The 25951-nt window shown below is 37.9% G+C and overlaps 1 protein-coding gene across 3 annotated transcripts in view; it reads right to left on the minus strand.

The window, feature by feature from the left end:
• COL9A1 (collagen type IX alpha 1 chain) overlaps nucleotides 1–25633 on the minus strand; it is an 83648-nt gene extending 58015 nt beyond the window's left edge. The window contains exons 1-11 of one of the 3 annotated variants that reach the window (XM_036219142.1): nucleotides 25461–25633; nucleotides 24868–24941; nucleotides 23548–23625; nucleotides 23303–23435; nucleotides 16623–17019; nucleotides 6046–6129; nucleotides 5316–5336; nucleotides 3769–3843; nucleotides 3402–3437; nucleotides 3216–3278; nucleotides 1448–2302 (exon numbers count right to left, since the gene is read on the minus strand). In XM_036219142.1, coding sequence (XP_036075035.1) covers nucleotides 2291–2302; nucleotides 3216–3278; nucleotides 3402–3437; nucleotides 3769–3843; nucleotides 5316–5336; nucleotides 6046–6129; nucleotides 16623–17019; nucleotides 23303–23435; nucleotides 23548–23625; nucleotides 24868–24941; nucleotides 25461–25474 — 987 coding nt within the window. In that variant the 5' untranslated portion in view covers nucleotides 25475–25633 and the 3' untranslated portion in view covers nucleotides 1448–2290. Of the gene's footprint in view, nucleotides 1–1447; nucleotides 2303–3215; nucleotides 3279–3401; nucleotides 3438–3768; nucleotides 3844–5315; nucleotides 5337–5420; nucleotides 5649–6045; nucleotides 6130–16622; nucleotides 17020–23302; nucleotides 23436–23547; nucleotides 23626–24867; nucleotides 24942–25460 lie in introns of those variants that run through there. The other 2 variants (XM_036219140.1, XM_036219137.1) reach the window with 2 other exon arrangements.
• Between the last annotated feature and the right edge of the window lie 318 nt (nucleotides 25634–25951).

Raw genomic sequence — 25951 nt, forward strand, 5'->3', positions numbered from 1 at the left:
CAATAATTCTTATTTACCAAAGAAATGAATGAGGAAAATATTATCAGTAGCAGAAAGAATTGCTTTCTTATGAATATTTAGGAAGATAAAGTTCTATGTGAGATGATATTGGAGCTGACTGTGCTCTGAACTTTCATGCTGCTGCTTGGCAGGGAACAGGAGCCCTCATTATAATTTTCTTCCAGCATTCCAATGACTCATCTCATGAGACTCAAGGAATAATTTTACAAGCATAGCTGCCATGACTCTTTCTTCTCTTTCAAAAATCCACTCAACTAAGGATAATTACCTTTGAACCATGTTCCTTTCAGTTTCTTCCAAACATCATCCAATTAACTATTTGTTAATATTACCAAAAAATACAGCTTTGCAATGACCCAACGAGCAGAAGACAAAGAAGTTGGAGGTTTAAGGTCTTACTAACATAACACACTCGGGTTCACATATCAAGAAAAGATTATTGAAGCTTTCCTACTTACTCAGTTCCTTTATTTTGGGGGCTAAACAAATAGCAAACTCTGATCTACTTACTAGTATTTCGTTATTCTCAATGTCTATTCTCAATTTAGGGTAAAAGATTTGTTTAAAATGTCAAATGAGCCAAAGGATGGAGTAAGAAAACTTTTCATCTCAGAATCTTATAAGTTCCATGTGGCTCCATTTCAAAATTTGGTGAATATGAACCATATAAATATTTACAAATAATTATAAAATATCAATTATAAATTATTTTTATTATTCATTGAATTACCCATATCATTTTTTTGGGTAATAATTCAGATACTAAAAATTCACAATTACTCTTTTCCTTCCTATTTTCTCTGATTATTCATCTATTTTAGAACTTCATTTGTATTTGAATGAGGCAAAACATTCTGGAAGAGAGTCAGGCTAAAAATCAAAGAAATCTGGTTTCTTTCATTATCTTAGCCACTATATAACTCTGGGTCCCTGAGGAAACTATTTGTCCTCGTAATTATTCAATTTCCTTATCTGTGGAGAATAATATTAGCCAAACTTGCTTTCCAGGTTGTTGAAGGTTAAAAGAAATAATATTTGTGAAGGTGCTTGAGAAAAAAGTTCTACAAAAATGCAAATTAGTATAGCTAATTTTTGCTTAGTTCTAGTAAATTGCCTAAAATACTGGCATATACATGGATTTGTTACTTTTTCTCTCCTTCCTTTCTCTTTTTATCTCTTGCTTTCTTTCTCAATCCCAGGAGACTGATTCAATGCTCTCATCAGTTTCTCCCTGAGGACCTTCCAGGATCAAATTTCTAGAAGTCTTACTCTTATATTTTTAACTTTGGAAATTTGGTTTGTTCTGCACTATTGTACTATAACTATACGTAAAGAAAAAAATACTTGTAATTGTTATTTACATTGTACTTAGGAAAATTTTGAAATACTTCTTATGTTTATTCAAAATTTCTGTTTAAGTGGGGAAATTACTTTGTAAAGCAAACCAGGCATTTCTTTATGGCCTTATAGTCAATGGTAAAGAATTTAAGCACATTACATAAGCACCGTAAAACTAAGGCACAGATTGGTCTGGCCCTCTGCCTGAAATTACAGCAATTCAATAGCAAAAAAAAAAAAAAAAAATAGCGAGACGTGCCTTCAGTGCTTCAAGCACCACAAAAAATTTATAATAATTGAATTATAAATTTTCTTTTCACACAAAAGTCAGCTCCAAGTTTCAAAGGTATGAAAAAATAAATCCAGCTTATACTGGGCTATTAGTTGATTTAGTGGCCTTGTATTTATCTGACTTTTTTTATCACGTGATAGTTTCCGGTCATTCACAATGTTTTCCAAAAGAGCTTGATAGCCAAGCTATATAATTTTAGTTTGCATTATAAGAATATTAGTTTGATATTTGGTTTGTATCTTCCAAATATTAGTCATTGGGGGCCTCATACACTGTCACTTTGCATACATGGAAAGTTCAAAATAGGTGCTTTGAAATGTAAAACAAAGTGTATCTTGCAAAGCATAAATAGCGTAGACAAAACTTCCATTATGACAATCTTGATAAAGAAAATGTCTTAATAACTGCTGAAATCTAGCTAGTTTTCTTTTCTCAAAATGAAGCTTCTGTCTTAAACTCTAGGCAAAAATTCTTGGAAATTCCAAACATAGGTTTTCAGGTGCTTTCTTTGAGTTAGAAAAGTCTTTAGTTTTGGGAAACCACATAAAGTGTAACTTGAAGGATAATTTGAATGCACCACTGACTGTTCTCTGAAAACAGATGCTATGTGTTACACCACTTTGCATCCCAGCAACAAAGTCAAGGGCTCGCCTGTACTGGGATCTCAGTAAGAATTAGTCAAATGCATGGAGAGAGATGGTGAGAGTCCTGAAGTAATTTTATTATGAAGAAATATTATTTAGTATTAGGTTTACCATATAACTCAGTATCTGAGCTTTCCCCAGATGGGGAAAGGAGGGTATAGAGATGGGAAAACGGAGGGAAAATTTGCTTGTTTCCAATCATCAAATAGGCAGCTTATTTCTGTCTATGATGCCAGCTAAGAAACCACCATGGAAGGAGAGAAAACTAGTTTTAAATTTCCTATCCATGTGTGTTGACTATTCCCGCTCCCCCCCCCCACACCTCCACCCCAGACATTCCCACTCACCACAGTCCCACCCTTCAAGAGCATCTTTCTTTTTTCTTTTCATGGGGATTCAGAAGTACTCTGCCCCTTTCCCTGCTTGCAAGTTCTTTTCTTAAATTAATTTAGGGAGTGTCCGTGAAAAAGCAAGAGCAAGACAATTTGCTGCAAAGTCCCAGCACTGACCAGTAGGATTCCTCCTCCTCCCCCAGCATCCCCTGGGCCACGAAGTGAGGTGAGAGTCACCGGTGAACAGAGCATACTGTCTGAGGCACGAACCAGGTACCCATTCCTGTTTTCTGAGAGGTGCAAATGCCAGCGCTGCGTGCTTCCCCCAGAGAATCTCGAGATATCAACATACTCGCAGGTCTCTTTGCAGAAAACTGCCACCTCCATGACATGCTAGTCAAATTCATGGCCACAGCCCTGTTATAGCTGGGTCTATCTCAACCGCTCCCCACCCCCCCACACACACACCCCCAGCACCTGTCCAGCACATCTCTAAGTCTCTCCCTTCCTCCTTCTCTCCCTCCCTTCTGCCGTCTCCCTCCCCCCACCCCCCAAACACACGCAGACCCTGCTCGGGCACCTACTCACATCAGCACCCGGAGTTCCAGGCTTGCCTGGTGCTCCTGGCTTTCCTGGTTCTCCATCAGGACCCTAGGCAGGAGAGGGAGAAGCAGTAAGAAAAAAAAGATACAAAGTTGAGACTCTTTGAAAGCACATGACTGCACACTATGTCTAAAGGAAGTAAGAGGAGTGTGAATACGTTGATCAACTTACCGGGGGACCCAGGGGACCCTTAGGACCTCGGTCACCCTGGAGGGGTAGGAGAGAAAGCAAGAGCAGTATATGAGTGGAAGGCACTGGAGATCCCGGTGGGAGAATCTCACGCGTGTTCACCACTCAGATCAGGGACAGGGTAAGGGCTAAATGGTGAAGGTTCATGACCGCCGGAGGTCCACCTCCCCCCTCCAAAAAATCCTCGGGCTTTTAAGATCCAAATCCCAACTCTTAGTCATGCCCAATCCTATGGCAGTGGGGGCATTGGGCCCTCTCAAAAAAAAAAAAAGAAAGAAAGAAAAAAAACCCTCCAACCCACTGGAGAAAGGCTAGGAAAAAACAGGACTGGAGGAGCAGAGAAACTTACGTCGATGCCATCGATGCCCGGAACTCCAGGGGGGCCTGGAGGCCCAGGAGGACCCTGTTCGCCAGGGGGACCTCTCTGACAAAAACAGCACACATAGGTTAGTGGAGCATGTTGGACAGCAAGGAGATACTGAGAGTGATGTCTTAGGACTGAAGCCCTCACCTCCTTCCACCCCCCACCCCCCACCCCCTACACACACACAGACAGTCCCTGTGGAGGCCAGGTTTTTAAAACCCAATAAAATAAACAAAACTTCCAAGCAAGCACAGGTTGCTTCAACTCTGCGGTATTCCGAATGAGGCTAAACTGTGCGATTAGAACATGATCTACGTCCCCAAAGTGGGGAGAGGAGTCACGGGGGGCCATCGCCTCTACAGAGTGCGTTAAACCAAAAGCGGGTTGTACAGAAGGGGAGGGTCTGATGCTTTTTTTAAAAAGAGATTCAATAGTGAAAATGGTTGTCATTTGATACCTCGATTGAATCAGTAATTGCAAGTCAGTGTTTTAGCTAAAATGGAACAGCTAGGAATGGAGGTACTGCACACCAGATCGGTTACAGTATCATTTTTTAAATGTTTCTATGCCCAGTAGAAATCTGAGGGGAATATGTTTGAGGAAGAAAATTGGGAAGGAGTGAAGCAGAAGAGCCCTGATACCCAGCAGGCGCCTGGCTTCATTTCAGATTTACCTGTAGTGACACTCTCTTGCATGAGGTCCTTGCACCTTGCTTCAAAACTACACCAAATTTTAGACTGACCCTATGAGGTGACCCCTTTTATCTCTCACAGCTAAGCTTTGATGGTGTTGGAGGGACTGGTGGCGTCTGAGCATATTGCTTAGAGAATGTGCCCCCACCCACTCCTCCCCTTCTGATTTTAAAAATAGAAGGAAAGAAAAAAGCTGCTTTCATCAAGGAAAACTTTGTTTTTCTAAACTCCAGTGACCAGACAGGTTACAATGGGGTCTTTGTAAGAGAAACCTCAAACCCCGGCTGGGCTCACCAGCCCCCGCCCTGTCCTCTTCTGCGCGAGATGGAGGAGACGCAGAAACCTTTGAGAAGTTGCTGAAATTTTGATGGGAGCCAAGACTGCTGGGTTCCAATCACCCAGCTGCGGGCACTGCTAGGACTCACGTCCTAGTGCTGCCACCGCTGGCTGAAGGAGAGGGTGTTTAGCACCGCCTGCCCGAATTCCTGCTTCTCCAGCCTGCTTTTGACTGTGACCAGGAGAGGGGGAGGGGAGGTAAGAAGCAAACAGGCTAAAAATTAAACCCCTGTCTCGAGACACCTATGGCTTTCAGCACCTGAGCCTGCAGCTTTAGAGCCCAGGTTGGGGGCCCAGGTTGGTCCTTTCCTGGACCTGGACCGAGGGGTCATCTGAGGCCCCGACCCCACAGTACTTGTTGCAGATACTCCAGGCTGGAGGGAGCGCTGGACCCCAGAGCCCTGGGGATAATTCGAGCCTTCCGCACGGCTCCCCAGACGGCTGAGCCCCCACCTTTTCCTGTGTGCGCTTGAAAAATGCCAGCACTTCTCTCTCCCAGTTTACCTGGTTAGGGGTCTGACTGGGCTAGAGAGGAAAAGATAGGGAGAAAGCGAGAAGGAGCCCCCTCCCCCCACACACCCCCACACCCAGCACTCTTGCACAACTTACTTGAGCTGCGCACAAGCAGAGCCCTGACAACAGCAGTTGTAGCCCTAGGGTGCGGTGTTCCTGTGAGGTCCAGGCCATGCCCGCCAGGCTATGCTAATCTCCCGGACAGACTCTGCCTCCTGCAGCCCCGCTAGGCTTCCGGACTCCGCACGCGCACAAGTCGCACTTGCCTTCAAAAAGCGCCCCCCGGGAGTAGTGGTTGCAAAGGTGCCCGGCCTGGGAGGCGTAAGTTCCTCCTGTTTATGAATGGCCCTGGAGAGGGTCCTGGGGATTGGAGGATAGGTTGCGGGCCGGGAGGACGGATAAAATGACAACAGTCCCCCTTAACCCTTTCCCCGCTGCTGCACAGGCAAGGCCTGAGCACGGCTACTCTGCCTCTGCCCACCTCTCACTGTCTTCGAACCTCTTCGAGTGCCTGTGTGCCACTGTGTGTAGCACACCAAAGGTAGAACCAGACACCCAGGGGTGGTTTCTACCCACCAGATTGTGGGGTGGAACCTGTACTTCTTCAATGTCTACCTGGTTTGTACGGCAAAGCCTGGAGTTTTTGGAGAAAGAGTGGGGAGGTAGGGCGAGGAGGAGTCTGCTGGGTGGAAGGCCTTTGCAGATGGTAAAAGGAACTCACCGCTATCCTGACTGGCAGTTCGTGACAAGTTTCTCTGCTAGGTCGCAGTGGATCACAATGGATCAGCATCCACTGAAGTTCAAACTGGACAAAGAGAGCAGACAATTCAGGTTTATTTGGAGAACAGAAGCAAGTCATTTAAGAAAGAGATGTGTTTGTAAGTGTGATCCAATTGCTAAGTGACTGGGGACCAGCTTGAACAGGTTGAATTTTTGACCAGTACTTTTGTTGTTCCTTGAATATAAATTTCCACTAGAAATGGGCAGTGAGCCCTTCCCAAGTTTCTCTGATCATTGAATGCAAATGTCTTTAGCTCTGCATTGCTTCAGCATAGCCCTAGGCAGGAAAGAGATCACTGGCAGTGACTTTGTATTTCTGTACTCACCAACCCAAAAAGGTAGATTCTATTAAAATAAGAGAGAACAAGAAACTGTCTTAGTTACAAGCCAGTAAGCGTCAGAGTCTGGATTGGAACCCAGGCCTATTGAACTCCACTGAGGACATATGCACTAAATTTACGTGAGAGAAAATTAGAGACAGAGGCAGCCAAAGAGGTGGCACCTGGGATAAAATAGAGGAAAGAAAATCTAGTCCTGGAAGAAATATGCATACTAGAGAAGACATTCTGCATGGAGTGGTCACAGTTTAAAATGAAAATAGGAAAGACCAGAAACGGTGGGAATTAGAGAGAAATCTAGGAATTAGGGGAAAACGAAATAATAAAAAAATATTTAAATTTGGTATAATTTTATTCATCGGTTGAAAAAATGTAAAAGTTTTAGACACTTGAAATCCAAATATGTCCTGGCAACTTCTTACATTTTAGCAGGTGCTAAGGGAGAAAGAAGAGAGGAACAGAAAAGAAACAGGACAAAGAAAAAGTGGCCAGGTCTGAATCAGGAAGTTCCTTCCTAGGCGTTTCAAATCAGATCCATGTTACTTGGTCAGTTGATTCTCTTGGCATTATGCAAATATATAGTTAAGTATTCAGGTCCCAAATCTAAATATTAACTCTTTTCTTTCATCCAATATTGATATACACTCCGTCCTACTGGCCAAATGGACTCTAGATCCGTTGGATCTAGAATTACATTTAGATACATTTTTTCCACTGCTCTGGAAATGTCCAGAGTTCAGGTTACTGAATAGAAGATCGAAATTGGAGAGGATGAGTGATGAACTCCTTCCCTTCTGCCCATCATCAAGGGAAAGTTAAAAAAAAAAAAATGTTTTCTATTTTACAAAAGGGTGAAAATAAGACAAAACAAGCTTTCACATTCCTGTACTGGCACCTCTTCTCCTATGATTCTAACTGTCCTAGTCTTCTTCTCTTTCTCCATTATTCTTGTTTCTCTCAACCTTACCATGCCTTTTTTTCCAGAAAATGTGGACACCTGGAAAATGCATTAAACAGGATGAAAAGAAAGTGAAAAGCTAAATCGAGACATATTTTAAGAAGGAAATTTATCCACAAATTGTATGAAAATTATCTATGTCTTCATGGTGTGAACTATTTAACAACAAACAGTATATCGACATCCTACGGAAAAACTGCTTTTCAAACCACACAATGTCTTGCAGGTAAGGAAATTACTTTAATCAAATACTATTTTTATTGGAGCACTCTTGTTTGCTTGGAAGAGATTTAATTTTGGTTTTGTTCTAAATAGCAGTGGAAATTTGAAAAGGAAGATAAAATAAAGAATGGAACAACCTTTTCTTTAATAAATACTAAATATCTAGCAATGCCTCAAACAACTCTTTGAAGCAGATCACAGAGGGGTAAAGCGAGCAGAGGTTAAATCATTTGCCACAGGTCATACAGCTGGTAAAAGGCAGAGCTAGCTAGCATTTCAAATGTGCCTGACTCTAAAATAAGGGCTTTCTCTACTACCCTATTCAGTCTCCCCAAAGAATACAGAATAAGTTATAATTTCTAAGAGGTAACCAAGGCCTTTGATGATTGAACATTTTTGTTAAAGATGACTAGAAAAGAAGAGTTATCAGAAATTAAAACCGTGTAAGCTAGTCTCCAAAGTCTGCTAGATTCAGAAACTTCCATAAGAATTCAAACCTTTCCTTATTTGCATGCTTGTTACAGAAGCAAAATTTCTATTGTTCCTCCAAAAACTGACAGCTGTTTCTATATGCAATTCTGTATTTATATGTATAATAAAATATCACATAGAAAAGAGAATTGTAAATTTTTCTCTCAATCTTTCAATCACCAGATAAAAATATTACCAGAATAAGAAAAGATGTCTCCCCACTCTCTAACTCTCAAAATAAGAGAGACCATTCATACAATTTTATTCACTAAATCCTTTGTGAATTGGTAATACAAACTAGAACTGGATTATATATATGAAATATTTTAATTCTCAAAATAATTCATACCTTAATCACCTTGAGAAATTTTAATTATACAGCTACCAGGAAATCTATATCCTTTGTTTTGATAGTTCATTTAAGTTGCTTATTGCGAATGCAAAGTGATTCATTAAGTTGTTTTCTCAAAAATATGATTCTCTCTGGATAACCTGGTACACCTGTTTAAATATATGAGCTGCAATTGTAGCACAGGATAATGGGGGAATGAAATGTAATTCATCTGTGAATACGGGCTGCGTTGTTCATAGTGTGACATAGATCAGAGGTTTCTGAAGACATCTGTGCATCCACATAAACACCACCTACGCACTAATAATCATCTACACAACAACCGCTTTTTGGCATGCAATATGAATTCCAATTTGCATGTTAATTATTTTGAAGGAAGATTGGCAGAGTTCCTTGGTAAAAGTCACTTTCATTATACATCTAAAATGCAATTTTCACACATTTCTCATTTTCATACCTGGAATCATTTTTCTTTTTGAATATGCACTGACAAACTATATGTGACAAATAGTTTAATTTAGTCCTCAGTCAACATTTTTGAAGTCCCAATATAAGCCATGCACTAAGGAACCATTCTAGGGAAAACAAAGATATTCATCTCTCCACAAGTAGAGAAATTTAAACAAATGTTAAACAGAACATAAAATGCCCCAGCACAATCCAACCTTCTCAACATAAAATACTTCACCATAATAGGGAGACTGAGTTGTGTGAGTGCAAGGTCCCTTACATATGCCTAGAACGGCATTATCCAGTTCTTTTCTTTAGGAAACTAAGGTATAATTTCATCCTTAAAGCTATAGTATCCATCTAACAACACATTAAAACTAGTAACTTTGGCCCCAACTCTCTACTCTTTCAATAGGACTAGTGATTTCCACTTATTTTGCCAGGTCGAAGAGAAAGGTTAATAAGGTATTTAAGCCCTTCATAAAAACTAAACAGAAACTAATAACAGACAACTCTCTTTTCCTTCTAAGAGGGAATTCTAATGACAAACTATGGAACTTGGTTCAATATTAATGAGAATGGCACAAGACTTGATTTTTTTTCCAAACTGAATTATGATTAAATTTTCCAAATAGAAAATACCTAAAGCTAGCTTTTTAAAGATAATTTTTTAACAAGAGAAATGTTTCATTAAGCTTTTGTCTACTTGGTGGCAAGAAATATTTAAAGAAATACTTGAATTCTCAGATCTCATTCTTCTTTTCAGTTTATGACTGGTTTTGTATCATCATAAGGGATGTTCTCCAAGTGAAGCTTCTTGATTGCTGAGCTTCTCAGTTGCCTTAAAATCAGACATTTCCCCAACTCTATGTAGATGAGGCCATGGAGTTCCAGACACAGTGCTAAGAATTGTAGTTAAATATGAGCAGGCGACAGTCATCTGAATTGTACTAAAGGCTGAGCAGATGGTGAAAGGCAAGAGAAGTAGACTTGAAGTTAGCAGACCTGGCATGTAGTAATTTATTCACCTTTTTATCCAACATATTTTTATATAACACATTCATGCGCTTTGATATTAATACTGTGGAAGACACAAAAATGTTTAGTATATGGGACATTTTCTAAGGCAAAAAATGTTTTTGATAATAAATACTATTGCAGTAGATATGTGATATGGCTAAGGTCATCAACGAGGGAACTATATAAAATATCATTTGTGAGTAGGGCTCTGAAGAGCAATTGAGATTTTCATAAGCACAGATGAGGAAGGTAACAGAGTTCTGAAGAGAGAAGGTGGCAATCACAAGACATAACAGTGGAAAGGGATATATAAAGAAGACATAAGATTTGTTGTTACAAAGAAGAGACATCAAATTTCCCCCCTTAAATTCTAAGCTAAGGAATGTGAATAATATTGGGTAGCTAATTATTGGTTTCTTATCAGAGGATTTTCTGCAATAGGACTAGGAATGGAGAAGGATGGCCTGGTTTAGAGCATTTCAAGGAGATTCATGTGATAATAAATGCCTGATCCTTGGAGGCAGAAGGAGACTGATGTAGTAGAGCATCAAGAAGTGTTTTATTCTGAACTATGGTGAGGCATCCTGAGTTATCTGATCACTTAAAAAAAAATCCTCCCCTCATGCCATACCCCTTCAACTGCCTGTTTTATGCTCTCCTTCATACAAAACTCAAAAGAGTTGTCTATATTCCTTGCCTCCAACTCCTCTTTCTTTCATTCTCTCATAAACCCTTTCTAAGTTTGGCTTTTACTCTCAATACTCCAGTGATCTTTTCTCAAGATTGCCCTCACTGGTTTCTAAATCCAACAGTCAACTCTCAGTTCTCATCTTGTTGCTCTATCTATAGCATTTGAGAGGGTTGACGATTCCGTTCTCCTCAAAATACAGCAGGCAAAGAGATACTTTTTAAAAATGAGAACGTGTTAATTATCTATCCAAAATCATCCGCTAGCTTCCCATCTCCTACAGCAAGAAATCTGATTTCCCCATCCTCACTGTGTCATGTTACCTCTCATTGCCTACTTCTCTCAGTCTAATTCCAGCCACACTGGTCCCCATGCTATTTTCAAACATAGCCGACAACACCAACATTCCATGTTCTCCCTCCCTTGAATCCTCCTCCCCCAGATATTCACATGCTAATTCCTTCAACTCCTTTCTCAATGAGGCCCTCTCTTTAGATACTCCAATTTCCTGCTTTATTTTTCTCCATAGCATTTATGACCACCTGGCATACTATACATTTACTCATTTATTCATTTGTATCCATCTCCTCTCCACAGTATGAATGCAAGCTCCATTTAAGCTTTAATTTCTGTCTATAACTTAGCAGATATTTAATAAATCTTCATTTAATGTTAATGAATAGATAGAGATGGATAAGAAATGTCATCAAGAAAAAATTAATATTATTTCTCTTCTGGTTTGATTGTAAGTTGAGGCAAGCCCCTTCCCCTGTCTGGGTTTTCAATATCTTCATGCGTAAACTGAGAGGTGTAGACAAGATTCATTCAGTGGTTCCTTTAACTTTGAAAGTTCGTGATTCTATTGACACCACATTGTAATCAAACTAACCATAGACATAATAATATTAAGAGATTGGAAAAGGCCACTGAATTAATCTTTTGCTTAGTAGCTGCCCATACACATTTAATAGAAATAGGAAAACTAATAGCACTGATTAAAATTAAAAAAAAAAAAAAAAAGTACAGGAACAGCTGAAGCCAATACAAATTTTTAGTGTTTTCAACTTTCCATTAAAAACAAGTTTGACCGTCATTTAGTTTTTATCCTAGTTATGATGGCTTGGAGGAAGGGACTGTGGATAACTATGTTAGCAGCTATTTTCCATATGTGCTCCTATCATTGCCACCTAGTGGAAAATCCAGTTAATATGGTCTACAATGCAGCAGGCTAGGTTTTATCTCCCAAAAATTGTTTTGACAGTCAGTGTTCAAAAATGCTCCAAGCAAATCACACCAAAATGTTATAAAAGATATTTTCTATGGATATGTTCAAATAATATTTCCATTTTCTTTTGTATTTCTTACTTCCAAGTGGAAGAGTATTTGTAAAAGGTGTACTTGTCAAAAACAATTTCATAAGCAAACTTAATGATTTAGATACTATACATAGTAGATATTATGCATGTCTTAAATCATGAAAAACATAACTTTCCCAGAATATTTCTTAAATGCCAGGAATAACATTAACCACAAACTCATAATGGATTTTCTTATGTTATCATTCATGAAACTTGCATTGTTTTTTACATTTGGAGGTTAGTATGATTTAATTCTATGGAGCAGAGAAAAGGGCAGATAGTTCCTACACCAACAGTTTTGTTGGTTCTATTTGTTCTCACATTTTCTATATGTTATTTAACAACACATTTTAAATATATTGTTAAAAGCATTATATCTGTCTGATTAACCATGTTCAGCATTGTTTATTTGGAATATGCATAGGGAAAAAAGAAAAAGGAGTTGAATCGTATATTTGTAAAGCCATATAAACTTTTATCCTTCCTCTAAGAAGCCCAAACCCCTAGTGTACATCCCTGAAAAGGGAAAAAGGCTAACTTTGTTTTCTAATAGAGCTGTACCAAATAACTCTCCTAGGCAATCACAATGACAACAAACAATAAAACACCTGTCATGAAATAACATGTTTTTATGATACGCTGCCAGGAAACTAAGCTTTGCGATGGGATAAATGGCACCATCCTAAAATATGGGCACAATGAAGAATAGGAAATAGGGGATTTATTGCTTTAAAATCAAACTAACAATGTATTACAGCAGTACATTGAGAAAAAATATTAAATGCTCTGAGGCCACTAAATAACCATGAATGATGAGAAGGTGTTTGAATTGTAGACCACGTGAGCAGCTGTATTGCAAGCCTTTTGAAAACCTCTTGAAATTGGTTTCCTTTTCCAATTTAGAAAAGGAAAAGAGACAAAAGATGGCATAGATAGGGGAAAATCACAAACAAGTATAATGTAAATGAGTCTTTTAGCATTAATGTTCCATCAAATGTTTTCAATTGCCTTTTTTATTACACAGCTCCTAGAGGTACCTTTTGATATCTGTTAATACCTTTCAAACGGATGTTTGCTTTTAATTTACTTACTAAAGAAAATCAAGTATTGATCCTGAAAAGTTGTTCAATTAATGCAGAATGTCAAAGATTACAATTAATCTAATTTCATGAAGAAAAATTGAAAATATGCTCTTCCTTATTGTTTTCATGCTATTGGCACATTTCATTTTAATTTAAATTTTGTCGCATAGTAATATGGAATATTTGCTGTCTCCAAAGTGAGAGAAGAGTGCCCTATCATTGTACTTCTTCTACCTCCCGTAATATATAAATACCACTACTCATCACCCTCTACATCTCCTAAGGGACAGTTAGTTACAGTTAATCTTCATATTTCAGCCAAATTGGTGAGAAATCATAGGTCATAAAATAAAAACAAGGGTGTAGGGACAACTTGTGGGCACTTGGCCTTTGTCTGTGGACTTGTATGATATGTATTTAACTATTCTTAGTCTAGAAAAGTGAAGAGCAGTGTGGGAAAATTAATAAAGCTTGAAAAAGAAATTGATACATTTGGGAGTTGCCAAATGAGAGTCCCTTTACCTAGAACACTGGAACTTATCTTTCCACGGACAACTCTTATTCATCCCCAGGTTTCCTCTTAGACATCGTTTCCTTTAGGAAACATCCTTGAACTCCACTCTCATGCCTCCCCGCCCTGATCTGAGGATTTTTTTCCATGTGCTTCTATCCATTATCATGGTCCTTATCATGTTATAGTCTCATTGTTTACTACCTTAACCCCTCACCCTTTATAGACTGAAGAATACAAGATTTTGATTTACTTAACTTTGTATATGCAGTATATAAGCACACAAAGGAAGTTTACTAAATAAACAAGTAGGATGAATATCTGAAGACATGTTTTATACGATCTTTCTTCTTTTAAGAAAGAAAGATTTATTTTGTTTGTCCTGCAAAGTAAATTCTGAAAATTCTATGCAAATTGCAAATATCTTCCAAAATGAGAATGATAAGAAGCTTTATAAGGAAAGATGTAGTTACACATATTTTTATTTTTTATCAAAGGAAAGTTAATTGGCAGAGAAGAAAATAAAGCAGATTGGAAATTTTATGCCTAACACTGTTTCTTACAAGCCAAGAAACTCGTTTGAGGTCATTTTTTCAACCGAGAAATCAAGAAAATCCTATATTTGCTATCTAATAAAATTGTTGCAAGGATCAAATAAGTTAATGGGAATAAAATAATTTTTAAAATGTTAAATTGCTATACTAAGCATATTAAATGTTTTTTAAAAGCATAAATACGTTTTTCTTACATAGTGTTTTCTACTTTTTCTTACACAGAGTGAATGTTGAGGAATACATTTTGGTGACAAGTTTAAGTTTGGCATTGTCATTGTCCGTCCTTGCATGTAAGTATAAAGTTTTTTGGCCTATAAGCTTTATGCTTATGTCCCTTGTGTTTCTTTGTGGGGGAGTCGAAATTCAGTATGAAGGGAAAATTTTGCATGCCTGTTTCAATTACTTTTAACATTAGCTACAGTGTACTGACTGAAAAGTTCCTTGGTGGACTATCAGCAAAACGATAACACCAGCTTCCAGGTTCTTTGTTGCATTCCTATATATGGCAGAATAAAATGGAAAATAACTTGTCCTAACTGGTCTCTACTGTGCTATAAGACTAGATGGCAGAAAACCTACAATCAGCTAGACTATAACATAATGGATAATATTGTGACTCTACCGCTCCTGCAATCAGACAATTTAATAACGTCCTAGCTTCCAGAATTCAGAATTATAATGACTTGAAGTGTTTTTCAAGGCCAATAAACCAATAAATCAGTTTTACAAGTACTTGATTGGTATTCACCACAATGAAGGGATACGCTATAGTTTCTTCTTCTTCCTCCAGGGTCCAGAAATGACAGTTATTACAGAAATTTGGTGTTGTCTGAAAACCACTTCAGTACCACTGCAAAGATCTTACTGCCTAACATTTAAACATGGCACAACAGTTGTCCCATTGGCTTTCTAACTCAGCCAGTTGAGGTGTGATAACTCATTAGTTGAAGAAATACTTTCTCAAGTATCTACAAGCTAGAACAGCAATGTGGCAGTTACAAATTACTTCCTGTCCATCACAGAATACAGAAATTTCACACTGTCTTTCACACTAATCACAATTCTTCCCTTGGAAATAAGTTATTTGAACTATTCCATTACTGAGATGCCTGATAACCTTTTCTTTTTCCATTTGGAGAAGGGCACAGAAACAATTCAGAATCATTGTATCACCCTTGCTACACTCCATGATATGAGTTTTGTGACTAGAATTTAACAGCTCCAAGAGAGGTAAGGAGGGAAGGGGAGAGAAAAAGAGAGGAGAGAGAAAGAGAGAGAGAGAGAGAGAGAGAGAGATTGACATCAATAGCGTATTTATTAAGCTGTAAATTCTTTAGTTACCTGCAAAAGAACATTTGTCCTCTAAGATATATTTTTAAAATTCCTGTCATGTTGCTATAAAATACCCTTTTAAAGAATTGCTCAGTGAAAGTTTAACAATTCAAAAAAATAGAATCACATGGTACTGATGGGGACAATTATGTATCATCATATAATTCCTTACCTTTATATCCATGGATATCTATCATAAAATCATGAACAGAGCTCTAAAAATCCTTTTGCTTTTATAATATTCCATGCAACACCTACTTGTAAATAAATAAATATTGTATCCACTATGCAATTTTCATTCTTGTGAATCAGACACCACATGGCTTCCTCACCTTATCTCTTACACTATACAGTTAATAGCTCTCACCCCCTCACACGCTCACACACTCATTCACATTTTCACATACACATTTCATCCAAACCAGCCAGTCTTCAGATCTTTGAATGTGGCCTACTTCAGCAGTCCTCAACCGGTGCTCCTACAATAACCTAATGCCTGATGATCTGAGGTGGAGCTGAGGTGGTGATGCTAGTGCTGGGGAGCAGCTGCAAATACAGATGAAGTTTTGTTGGCTTGCTGCAACTCATCTCCTGCTGTGCAGCCCTGTTCATAACAGGCCACAGACTGGTACTGGTCTCTGGCCTGGGAGTTGGGGGCCCCTGGCCTACTTATTCTCTGCTTCTTTTTCTTTTAATGCTCTTTCTTCCAGCTAGAATACACTTTTTCCTCTTTTTTGTTAATTTGAATCCTTCTACATCAAGGTTCGTTGCTTCCAAGAAGCACAGAATTCTTGACTTACTGAATCTACCATTCATCTTAACCATACTTTGGCTATTTTCATTAGTTATTTATACACAACATGCACCACAGAAGTTATCAGTTTCTTTTAAGTTGCCTCAGAAGGACTGTGGGTGCTCCAGGCAGTCATGTAGCATCTCCCAAGTAGCACCTCCAGACAAGAAACCATTTACTTAACTTCCTCTCATGCCCAGTTCTACCTGTTATACACTATACACAAAATAGACATTGAAAGCTTTTTGAATAAGTGCTTGAGTGAATAAAAAGATGAAAAATTGTTCATTGTTTAAGACATTCAGATGATTACCAGATATCTCTGAGGTATTAATTTTTAGCAATCTGGTTTTGATTTAATCTACCATAGTATATGGTTTTATACTTACCGGAACAGAAACTTGAGGATTATCTGCAAGTTTTCCCAGCACAGCAAAGCCATCGACATTGATTTGGCCTCTTGGCTTTATAGGTAAAGATTCGATTCTGTTGCAGTCAACGAAAAGAGTAGCACTACTCCTTTCCACACCAATCATAACTTTATGCCACTGGGAATCAAACAAGGAGGGAAATTTTGAAAAGGCTGCAGTTTGGAGACTTCCATCCAGTCCCTTGTATGAAAATGCAACAGATTTTGTCTGGCCATTAATCTTCACGCCAACTTGCTCCTTCCCTGAGGAATCCTGAATCTGCCAAATGCTCCAGTTCTTTTCAAGTGTACTTCCAGTCATCCGAAAAGTAGTTAAAAAGGAGTATTCTTCAGGCAGTCCACTGGGATATAAATGCCTGAGTAAAATTTTAAAACAGTAAATATAAATCTGGTTTTCTGTAACCATGCATATTACCATATTCTCTTATTATGCTATTTTAGATTCCAGACCTACAGGAAAGCTACAGTGTGAAAAACTAGGTACATTAATGCTCCATCTTAAGATACACATTAAAATAAAGCCCTCCCTCAAAGCTAAGTAGGGTTCCCAGGGCTGCATAATCCCAACAATATTATTGGTTATGCTACTTAAAGAGCTACTGCTCAGCAATCCATCTCAGCCAAGAAATACATTCTTGCAAAGTTGTTGGCAACATTTCTTCTACAAATGAAAGAAGAGATCATTTGGAATCTAAATCAGCTCTACTAGTTTATGACACCATTTAATTAAAGCAGTTTTTAAATATTTTATTTTAATATAACACGTTAGGGTTCTTTGTTATTTCCATAATTGCTTGGGTATTCCCCTCCATAATTATGTCCTAGACCCACATAAGCATTTTAAGAATCAGTAACTGTGCGGACTTCAGAAGCTCCTTCACACTAAGATGTCCTCCCGCCCCCAGGGAGTTCAAAGTGTGGTTTAACTAGCAGCTGGTTGTTTGTCACTGGATGTATGACAAACAATTGATAGCTTTGCTGGGTAAAGTATTCTTGGTTGTAAATCCTGAGTCTTCATCACTTCAAAAATTTTGTGCTAAGCCCTTCTGCCCTGCATAGTTTCTTTTGAGAAATCAGCTGCCAGTCTTATGGATGCTCACTTATAGGTAAATATCTGCTTTTCTCTTGCTGCTTTTAAAATTCTCTCTTTGTATTTAATCTTTGGCATTTTAATTACGATGTGCCCTGCTGTGGGCCTCTTTGGATTCCTGGTTTTGGGGATTCTCTGAGCTTCCTGTGTTGTATGTCTATTTTCTTCACATCCATCATTATTTCTTCAAATAGCTCTTCAACATCTTGTTTTTCTTCTGGTATGTTGATGAGACATATTTTTACCTTTAACAGTGTCCCATAGGCTCCTTAAATATTATTATAGTCTTGGCTTCTTTTTTCTTGCCATTCTGATTGAGAGTCCTTGGCTTTTCCATCCTTTATATAGGTCATTTGATCCTCTTCTTTATTCACTTTGTTTATTCCATTTAAAATACATCTCATCTCATATAAGATGTTCTCCATTTCAGACTGGTTCCCTTTTATAATTTCCATTTCCATTTTTATGTTTTTTATCTTTTCTGAATTTATCTACACTTCTCAAAAGTTCATTGAGCGTATTCATAACCAGTGCTTTGAACTCTGCATCTGTTAAATTGCTTGACTCCATTATTTCTGGATCTTTGTTCTGTTCTCTCATATGATTTCTGCTTCTTTGTCTTCCCATTTTAACTGCCTTCAATTGTTTGTTTTTATGTACTAAGCAAAGCTCTTAAGTCTCCCAGTCTTATTAGTGTGGATTAATTAGTGGGTAGTAGGTGTCCAATGGCACGGTCCTGAGAGGGTTTCAGCTGCAGGCCAAATTTAGACCAAGCCTCTGTCCCTCCAGGGCCACCTATTAAGTTTCAGCAAGCAATCCACAGATGCTGTGCTTATAGTTGCCTCAAGAGGCCACACCAGAAACTGCTGTCAGCTGCCACCAGTGTGACCTAGGTGCTGCTCAGCAAGGAGCACCTGACTCGCTGAGGATACACCTGGATGTGGCTTGGATGGGGTGGCGAGTTGGGGGGAGGTGGAGTTTCAGGGAATGTTCTGGACAGAGAGACCTCTGTTATCCAGTATGATGACCTCTTGGCTATGGCGGTGCTGATTCTGCACACTGGGATAGGGTGGGGTGGGGTGGGGGCTCAACAGAGGAACAATGGATACCACCAGCACTTCTGTATGGAGCAAGTCTCAACTTGGCCCTCACTCCAACAACTCAGCATCTCCCTGTAAGTCCCTGGTACCCCCTGTGCACAGCCTAACTGTCACTGGTGCCCAGAACCAGCAGGTGCCTCACCACGAAAGTTCGCACAGCTCCTTTAAGAGGCGTCTGCAGCTGCCGCTGCCACAGCATCCATCTCACTCAGCTGCTCAGACCAGAGAGCCTCGCGTCCTTGCCCCGTCCTACCTTCTGCCGTTGTAGCGTGATTTCTTAGATTTCTCCCTAGTGGTATGGCTTGTTCATGTAGATCCCACGAGATTTTTCCTTGCTGTTTGCTCCTTGTTTCCTTGATTTGGTCACCAGAGGGATGAATAGAGCCTCTATCATCTACTATTTTTCCCCCTAAGATTTTCTATCTCTACTTTCACTTTAACTATAAAACTTTGTCATCCCTTATAATAATATAAACAAACATAAGGTAACTCTTTACTGCAAATACTTTTTCAAACCTTCAATGAAATGGGTCAACTATCTCAACAAATTTCAATGCTTTGTTAATTTTATTAAAATAACAAAAATGTGAAACTTTTCATCCGAGTACTCTTTTATCATACAAGTACATCTTTTAGCCATTATTTTCTAAAAGGTCTTTGGTTTTACTTATAATACTGGGTGAATTCTTTTGTGAATACACATTCTTAAATGATTCCTAAATATATTTTATGTCTGTCAAGTGCACAGGAGGTTTTAACAAGTATATTTTAAAAGATTCAGTTTGAAGCCAAAGAAGAAAAATTTATGCAAGAACTATTTCCCCAGAACGGAGATGTCTACCACATCTATTTCAATATTTGTTTTTAATATAGATTCTGTTTGTCATATATCCTTTAGATTTTTTAGAGTTTTCAGAATATACACATTACAAAATAACTTCTAGGGAAGAAACTAAGATTTAATAATGACAGCATAATATAAAACCTTATAGAAGTTCATACATCTTATTTAACTGAACTCAATTAATTTGGAGCTAGGAGACAAGTTTTAAAACTTTTATTTAATAGTAAAATTTGACAAGTGTCCATTTAAATTATAAATAGATTATTTTAATATTATTTTCACTTAATAAGCTAGACTTAATCAGATGATTAAAAAATTTATTTTTCTTTTTTGTTGAAGGTAGTTAACAGTTGAAGTGTGAGGTTTTCATAGAAGGAAGGTAAATCCTAATGCTTTGTCCTCCTCTTTACCTTAAAACATTTTTCTTATAAGTTTTTTTTAAAAATTTACATTACCTATTTATTTGTTTACATATGTACTAAACAAGGCTGTAGAATTTCATTAGTCCCTAGGATATAAAAAATAAATCTGTTTTGTTTTGATTTTAGAAGTCACAGTAACTTGCTTGAGTGACTCTTTTGCAAAGACATCATGAGATTTACTGAAAGATCTGTCCCAATTTGTGCTTTATTCGATTTCTCCTGCTAAATGAGCAAAGATAGTATCTTTAAGGTAGGGAAGGACATAATGTCCCCACTTACTTCTAATTTAGTTATATAATGCCAATTTTTTTTTTAGTTGGGATGGTGGTTGAAATTGTTAGAAGTACAATTCACTTATAGACATATTGTTACCTCAAGAGTATTGGTCTGTCTTTCTTTATATACATGAAGATTAAATACATACATATATGTGTGTGTGTGTGCGCGCGTGTGTGTGTGTGTGTGTGTGTGTGCTTACGGGCATATATAAACATAATCAAGATTATCATGTTATTACTATTTTAAACTAGGCTTATACAGTTTGTCAATATGATAAAAGGAGAAAATTCATTTCAGTTTCAAACTAATAAAACATATATGCAGCATTTGTATATACTTAAGACTATTTAAAAGCCCTCACAATTCTAATTTATAGAACAGTCAGTCCCATTGTCTTTTTTGAACACCTGAGATTCTGTTCTTGCAAATATGCTGTGCATATTGATAAGTAAACTTGACAGCATATGTAATTTAAAAGAAGCTGAACCTATGAATGATTTATTCCGTTATGTTACAATCCACACAGAGTATCTTAAAAGGAGATTCATAAGAGTTTGAATAAAAGATAAGAAGTCTTTAGACCTTGAAACATTTGTTTGTGACCTTAACCCAAAGAAAACCGAAGGATTGTATGTGTTAAGGCAAACAAACACAACATGTTTAAGCATGAATTGAGAATGTGAAACTACACTGCCTAAAATAAAGAATAAAAAGCAGCAAAAAAGGTTTCATAATCTTTCAAAAAATAAAAAAGGTAAATAACAGTAAATTGTGACTATCACATTAGCTCCATATGCCGTACTCCCACAAAGATCCTGCTAATAGTTTATTTTCACTCCTGTGGAGCCTGTATTCTCCAGCATAGAAATTCTCTTTAAAACCAAGACAGTACACTCGTTGCAGATTTAAGAGCAATTCCAGTCCCTGCCATTCTTACCAACTGGTTTTTGAATGAGTAGGACTTGGAAGGCATCTTGAAAAGAAAGAATCCGCTAAGGAGAAAAGACTCCCATCTGCACACACTCTCTCCTAGTGCTCTCTACTGCTTTTGGACAACACTTAACTAATACCACTGCATGTCAGGCTCTATTCAAGCCCTCTATATTTATTAACATTTACTCCCCATAGCAACTCTTGACACAGTTGTTATTCCTAATTTTAAACTGAGAGAACTGAAGCAAAGATTATTTAAGTAACTTGCCCCAAAATAGATTTTGTTATGTATCTGGGACCCCATCTAACTCAGCCCTTTTGCTCTCCTCCTTCTCTTTGAATTTCATTCTTCTATTTCCCTTTTTTTCTTCCTCCTTTTATTCTATCTTTCAATAAGTCTTGATAGTAAAATGAGAGTTTTGGTGCTTGTGGGGGCAAGGAGTCAAAGAGATAGAGAATGTGGGACATCGGTTATAGCCTATGAAATATATTAAGTGATAGCTCTAGGTACTTAAGAGAAGAACGACAAACAAGATGGGCAGGAGGAAGGGGTCTAATATGGACTCAATCTCTGAACTTAGAGTTAATCACAGTGCAGATTGTACCTTAAATCGTAGAAGAGAAAATTAGGTCAGCATTAGGGGGTTTTGTGTCACATTTAATTATTTTTTTAAAGGAAGAAAAAAAATAAAAGTTCTTCAAGTTTATTTAAGAACACAACTAGCACATCTATGCACGAAAAGAAATTATGAGCAAAAAAATCAATAGCCCTTATCATGCCTTTAATCTTTCCAAATGCGCATTGTTTTCCAGGGTCAGTATTGAATAGGAGTTAGAAGCACAGCCTCTGAAGCCAATCCGCCTGGATTTCATCTCTCCCAGCGCCTCCCAACCCTGTGACCTTAGGCAAGTAACTTAAAATTTCTGGCTTCAGTTTTCACCTCTATAAAATCTGAATAATGATGTCCCTACCACAAGGTCAAGATGAGGATGAGATCTGATGCTATTTGAGAAATGTATTAAAGGAGTTTATACAGTGCACTATTATTGTTTTATAAAATATGATATATTCAAAACATGAATTTCTATCTATAATCTGGTACTATATGAAAATATTCTAATTTGATCAAAATTTTAATTATTGTAAACATTTAGTTTCTGTAATATTCTTTTACTGTTTTGATTCATCATTACTTACCTTTACATATTAATTTCTATCAAAGCCCTAATTTTCTCGTCTACCTACCAAACGAATCTTAATTCTATTTTTTTGCAATGCACTAAAACACAAAATAATCATAATAATCACATATAAGGTATTTAGGTGATATACAACTGAAAACCCTGAAGCTCATTCATAACAGTGACATGACTCAACACTTACACACACACACTAAAACATTTGGTTATGAATAATTTAAAGGATATGAGTTCCAGAGAAGGAGATAAGTTAAGTGCAGGATTTTAAAAAAATTATTATCACTATCATTGCTTCTGTTATCATTATTCTAGTTTTGCTTATGTTTGGTTCCTGCCAGGATATGTGGTTCTATTTCAGCACCAAGATGCTTGAACAGCACCATTGTGAGTCTTCTAACCACTCTGTGGTTCCCAGTTAAATTTATGCTTAACCTCTGGCACTGTTCACAGAGGGTCCTTTCAGTTAAAACCAGACAAATTACAGGAAAACAGAGAGTAAAGTAATAAGAACATGTCCTGAATCAATGTATAATAGTCTCGGTGGTTTTTTTTTTTTTTCCTGGAATGGAAAGTAAATTACATACTGAAAACATGAAGAGCATTCACATATTCAGGCACTGCAGATAGGTCGGTAAATAAATTCCTTCATCTTTAAATAAAATCATGATCCAAGAAACATTAAACATGAGAAGATGCTCTAACATTGGCTAGCTTTTCATTTAAAAAATGCATTTGAGGCAAACAATTAGATTTAAAATTTTTTTATATCACCTGGTTGGAATCCTGAAGTCTACGTTATTTCCCAATTTGTAAGCCACTTGTAATGAAGTTGATCCCACTACCCTTTGAATAGCTCTTCTGGATGCTGCTTTATCTATCTGGAACTGAGAGATCAAGTCAAATCCTATAAAAAGGGAATGCAAAATAAAAAGTCTAAAATGAGATTGGTTTTATTCTTTTCCACAACCTTCTCAAATAAAAGAATCTATCAAGTAGGTTTATAGAAAGCTACTCACCTGGTAAATCATCTTGGCCAATCCTGACCTTTGGACAGAGTTCATTTCCACCATTAGAATTTGAATTGATAGGAAATCCTGCAAAAGAGATCATATGTCATCCTCCCTCATCTCTTATGGGGTTCATGGTGATATATCAATAATAAGAAGAGCTGAGCAACTATTAAAGTATAATATCATACCAAACAGCTTGTTAATAAGTAGTGTATCTGACTTTACTCTATGACTCTAAGATTATAATTCATTCATCTTGACTCATCCTGGAAAGGTGGCAAGACACAAAGTTACTCTAATAATTTCTGCTGGGAAAATGTTCCTTTTGGGGAAATTAGGAATTTGTTCCTTTTAGAACCAAAGCTGCATGACATTCTTAATGGCATAGTATCAGAAACTTGTTTGGAAAACTTCTGATGGTTTGGGCTAGAAAATGCTCTTTAAATACTACAAATTTTAGAATTCCTAAGAAAATCCAGAGCCACCTTTGAGCTAATTCAGTGAGACTTCTGGAGAATGGAGTTCTTAGGAGACTTTGTTAGATAGAAAAAGGGTTGTGGGGAGGGAGAAAACTCATTAATCCTGAATAAAATACAAATATAGAGAACATTTAATTTCATAAATTCATTCTAAGAGATAAAAAAAGGTCCAAACTAGACTATTGCTAGCATCCTAAAATGGGGAAGATTAATGAGAAGAAGAAAACCATGAGGAAGATTAAATGTTCAATTTGATGAGGAATCCTAGAATGAAATTCGGTGCTCTTTACACAAGTGGAAGGTTGCAGGGAGACAGTGTTTTTTTTCACCACCGTGGAAAGCCTAATATAACTGTTCAACCCCAGTGCCCTGCTGAGACTCACCTGATGACAGAGACTTTCTAGACTTCAGAAAAAGCATCTTACATGTACAAAAGCTTTGCCCCAGCCATCCCCATAAATCAAATATATTGTTTATATCTCCTCCAACCCCCAGATAACTGTCTTCTATCCATCCATCCATCCATCCATCCATCCATCCATCCATCCATTCAATCACCATCTGAACTAGGTAGGCACTATGCTAGGCACTGGATCACATGGATTGACTTTCCTGCCAACTTTGGAAATAGCCAGGCCTTCTTTTTTGTGCTCAGCACTGACCTCCCCGTCCACCCCCCCCAACACACACAGAATTATAGAATACACCATGGTCAAAGCAGAACTGAAGAGTAAAGGTGTGAAGGACAATGGATGCCTCACTCAGTTCTCACTCAGCCACAGCCCTCCCTGCCTGATCCCTTCTGGGAACAGGTGATATTTCAAAATATAGAAACTATGGCCCTTACTTGGGCGACGCTTGACAGTCGCAGATGCCCAGGGTCCCAAGAAACTGCATATGAAGAAGAAAACTGGAATTTTCCTGGAAGAGAGAAGAAAAATGACTCAAACAGGAGTCTTTGGAGATGGAGACTACTTTAATATTTTCAAACATAGTAAACTTAATTGATGTAGGTGAGCAAATCTCAGTCATCTATTTCGTTCATTTTGAGTTTAAAATCTGATTGAGAAATTTAATGAATTCTCATGCTTCCAGCTTCTAATCTAAAACAATCAAGAAATTGTTGTTGTTTTCTATCTCATTGTCTCATTTCTATATATCTCACTGTTTCTATATCTATTTCCTTATCTCTGTTTTCTTTTATCTTAGTTTTTCTGCTCTCCATTTCAATGGCTGTCTCTTTCTCTTTCTTTCTCTGAGTCTCTCTTCTGTCTCTCATGCTTGCTCTTTTCTGTCTCACTCTCTCATCCTTATGTCTGTCTCTCTCTTCTCAATTCCCCCATCAATTCTCATCTTATCACCAGTGCGAAAACACAGACCCTCAGTTCGAGGGACCCCAGCCCAGTATCCCTGCTACTCTTTCCATTGTCAAGGTCTTACCAGAAATTCTTCATTTTCCCAACCAGTTTCCTTTGTTGTCAACAGTCCTGATGCAGAAAGAGCTGTAGGGGAGACAGTGCTCCCACAAGACCCCTTTACTGTCACTCCAGGACTGATGTGTTTTGGATCCAGCCTTTGTTCCTCCTGCCCTTGTGAGGGCTAAAAGCAAAGGGAGAGAACCAGAGGCATCTGGTGACACTTTAAACCAAAGCAGAGGGAAGGGGTGGGGAAAGGCAGCCTTGTAAGCCCAGGCCTAGCCAGGGGTGTGTCCCCAAAGCTAATGAGGTTACACTGAAGGAGGGATTAGCAAGGGAAAGTCTGCTGAAAAGGAAAAAAAAAAATCAGGATGTGGAGAAATTCACCAGAAAAACCCAGGCAAGCTGCTATAGGAATACAGTGAAAGCTTTCAGAGAACTGAGGTAAAGAGGGGCTCACTGGAAAGCAGGGATGTGGGAACTTGTGGGAGCCTTGGTGCCCATCCAACTAGCTTT

Source organism: Rousettus aegyptiacus, unplaced genomic scaffold, assembly GCF_014176215.1.
Source record: "Rousettus aegyptiacus isolate mRouAeg1 unplaced genomic scaffold, mRouAeg1.p scaffold_m13_p_1, whole genome shotgun sequence".
In the NCBI taxonomy this organism is placed as follows: domain Eukaryota; kingdom Metazoa; phylum Chordata; class Mammalia; order Chiroptera; family Pteropodidae; genus Rousettus; species Rousettus aegyptiacus.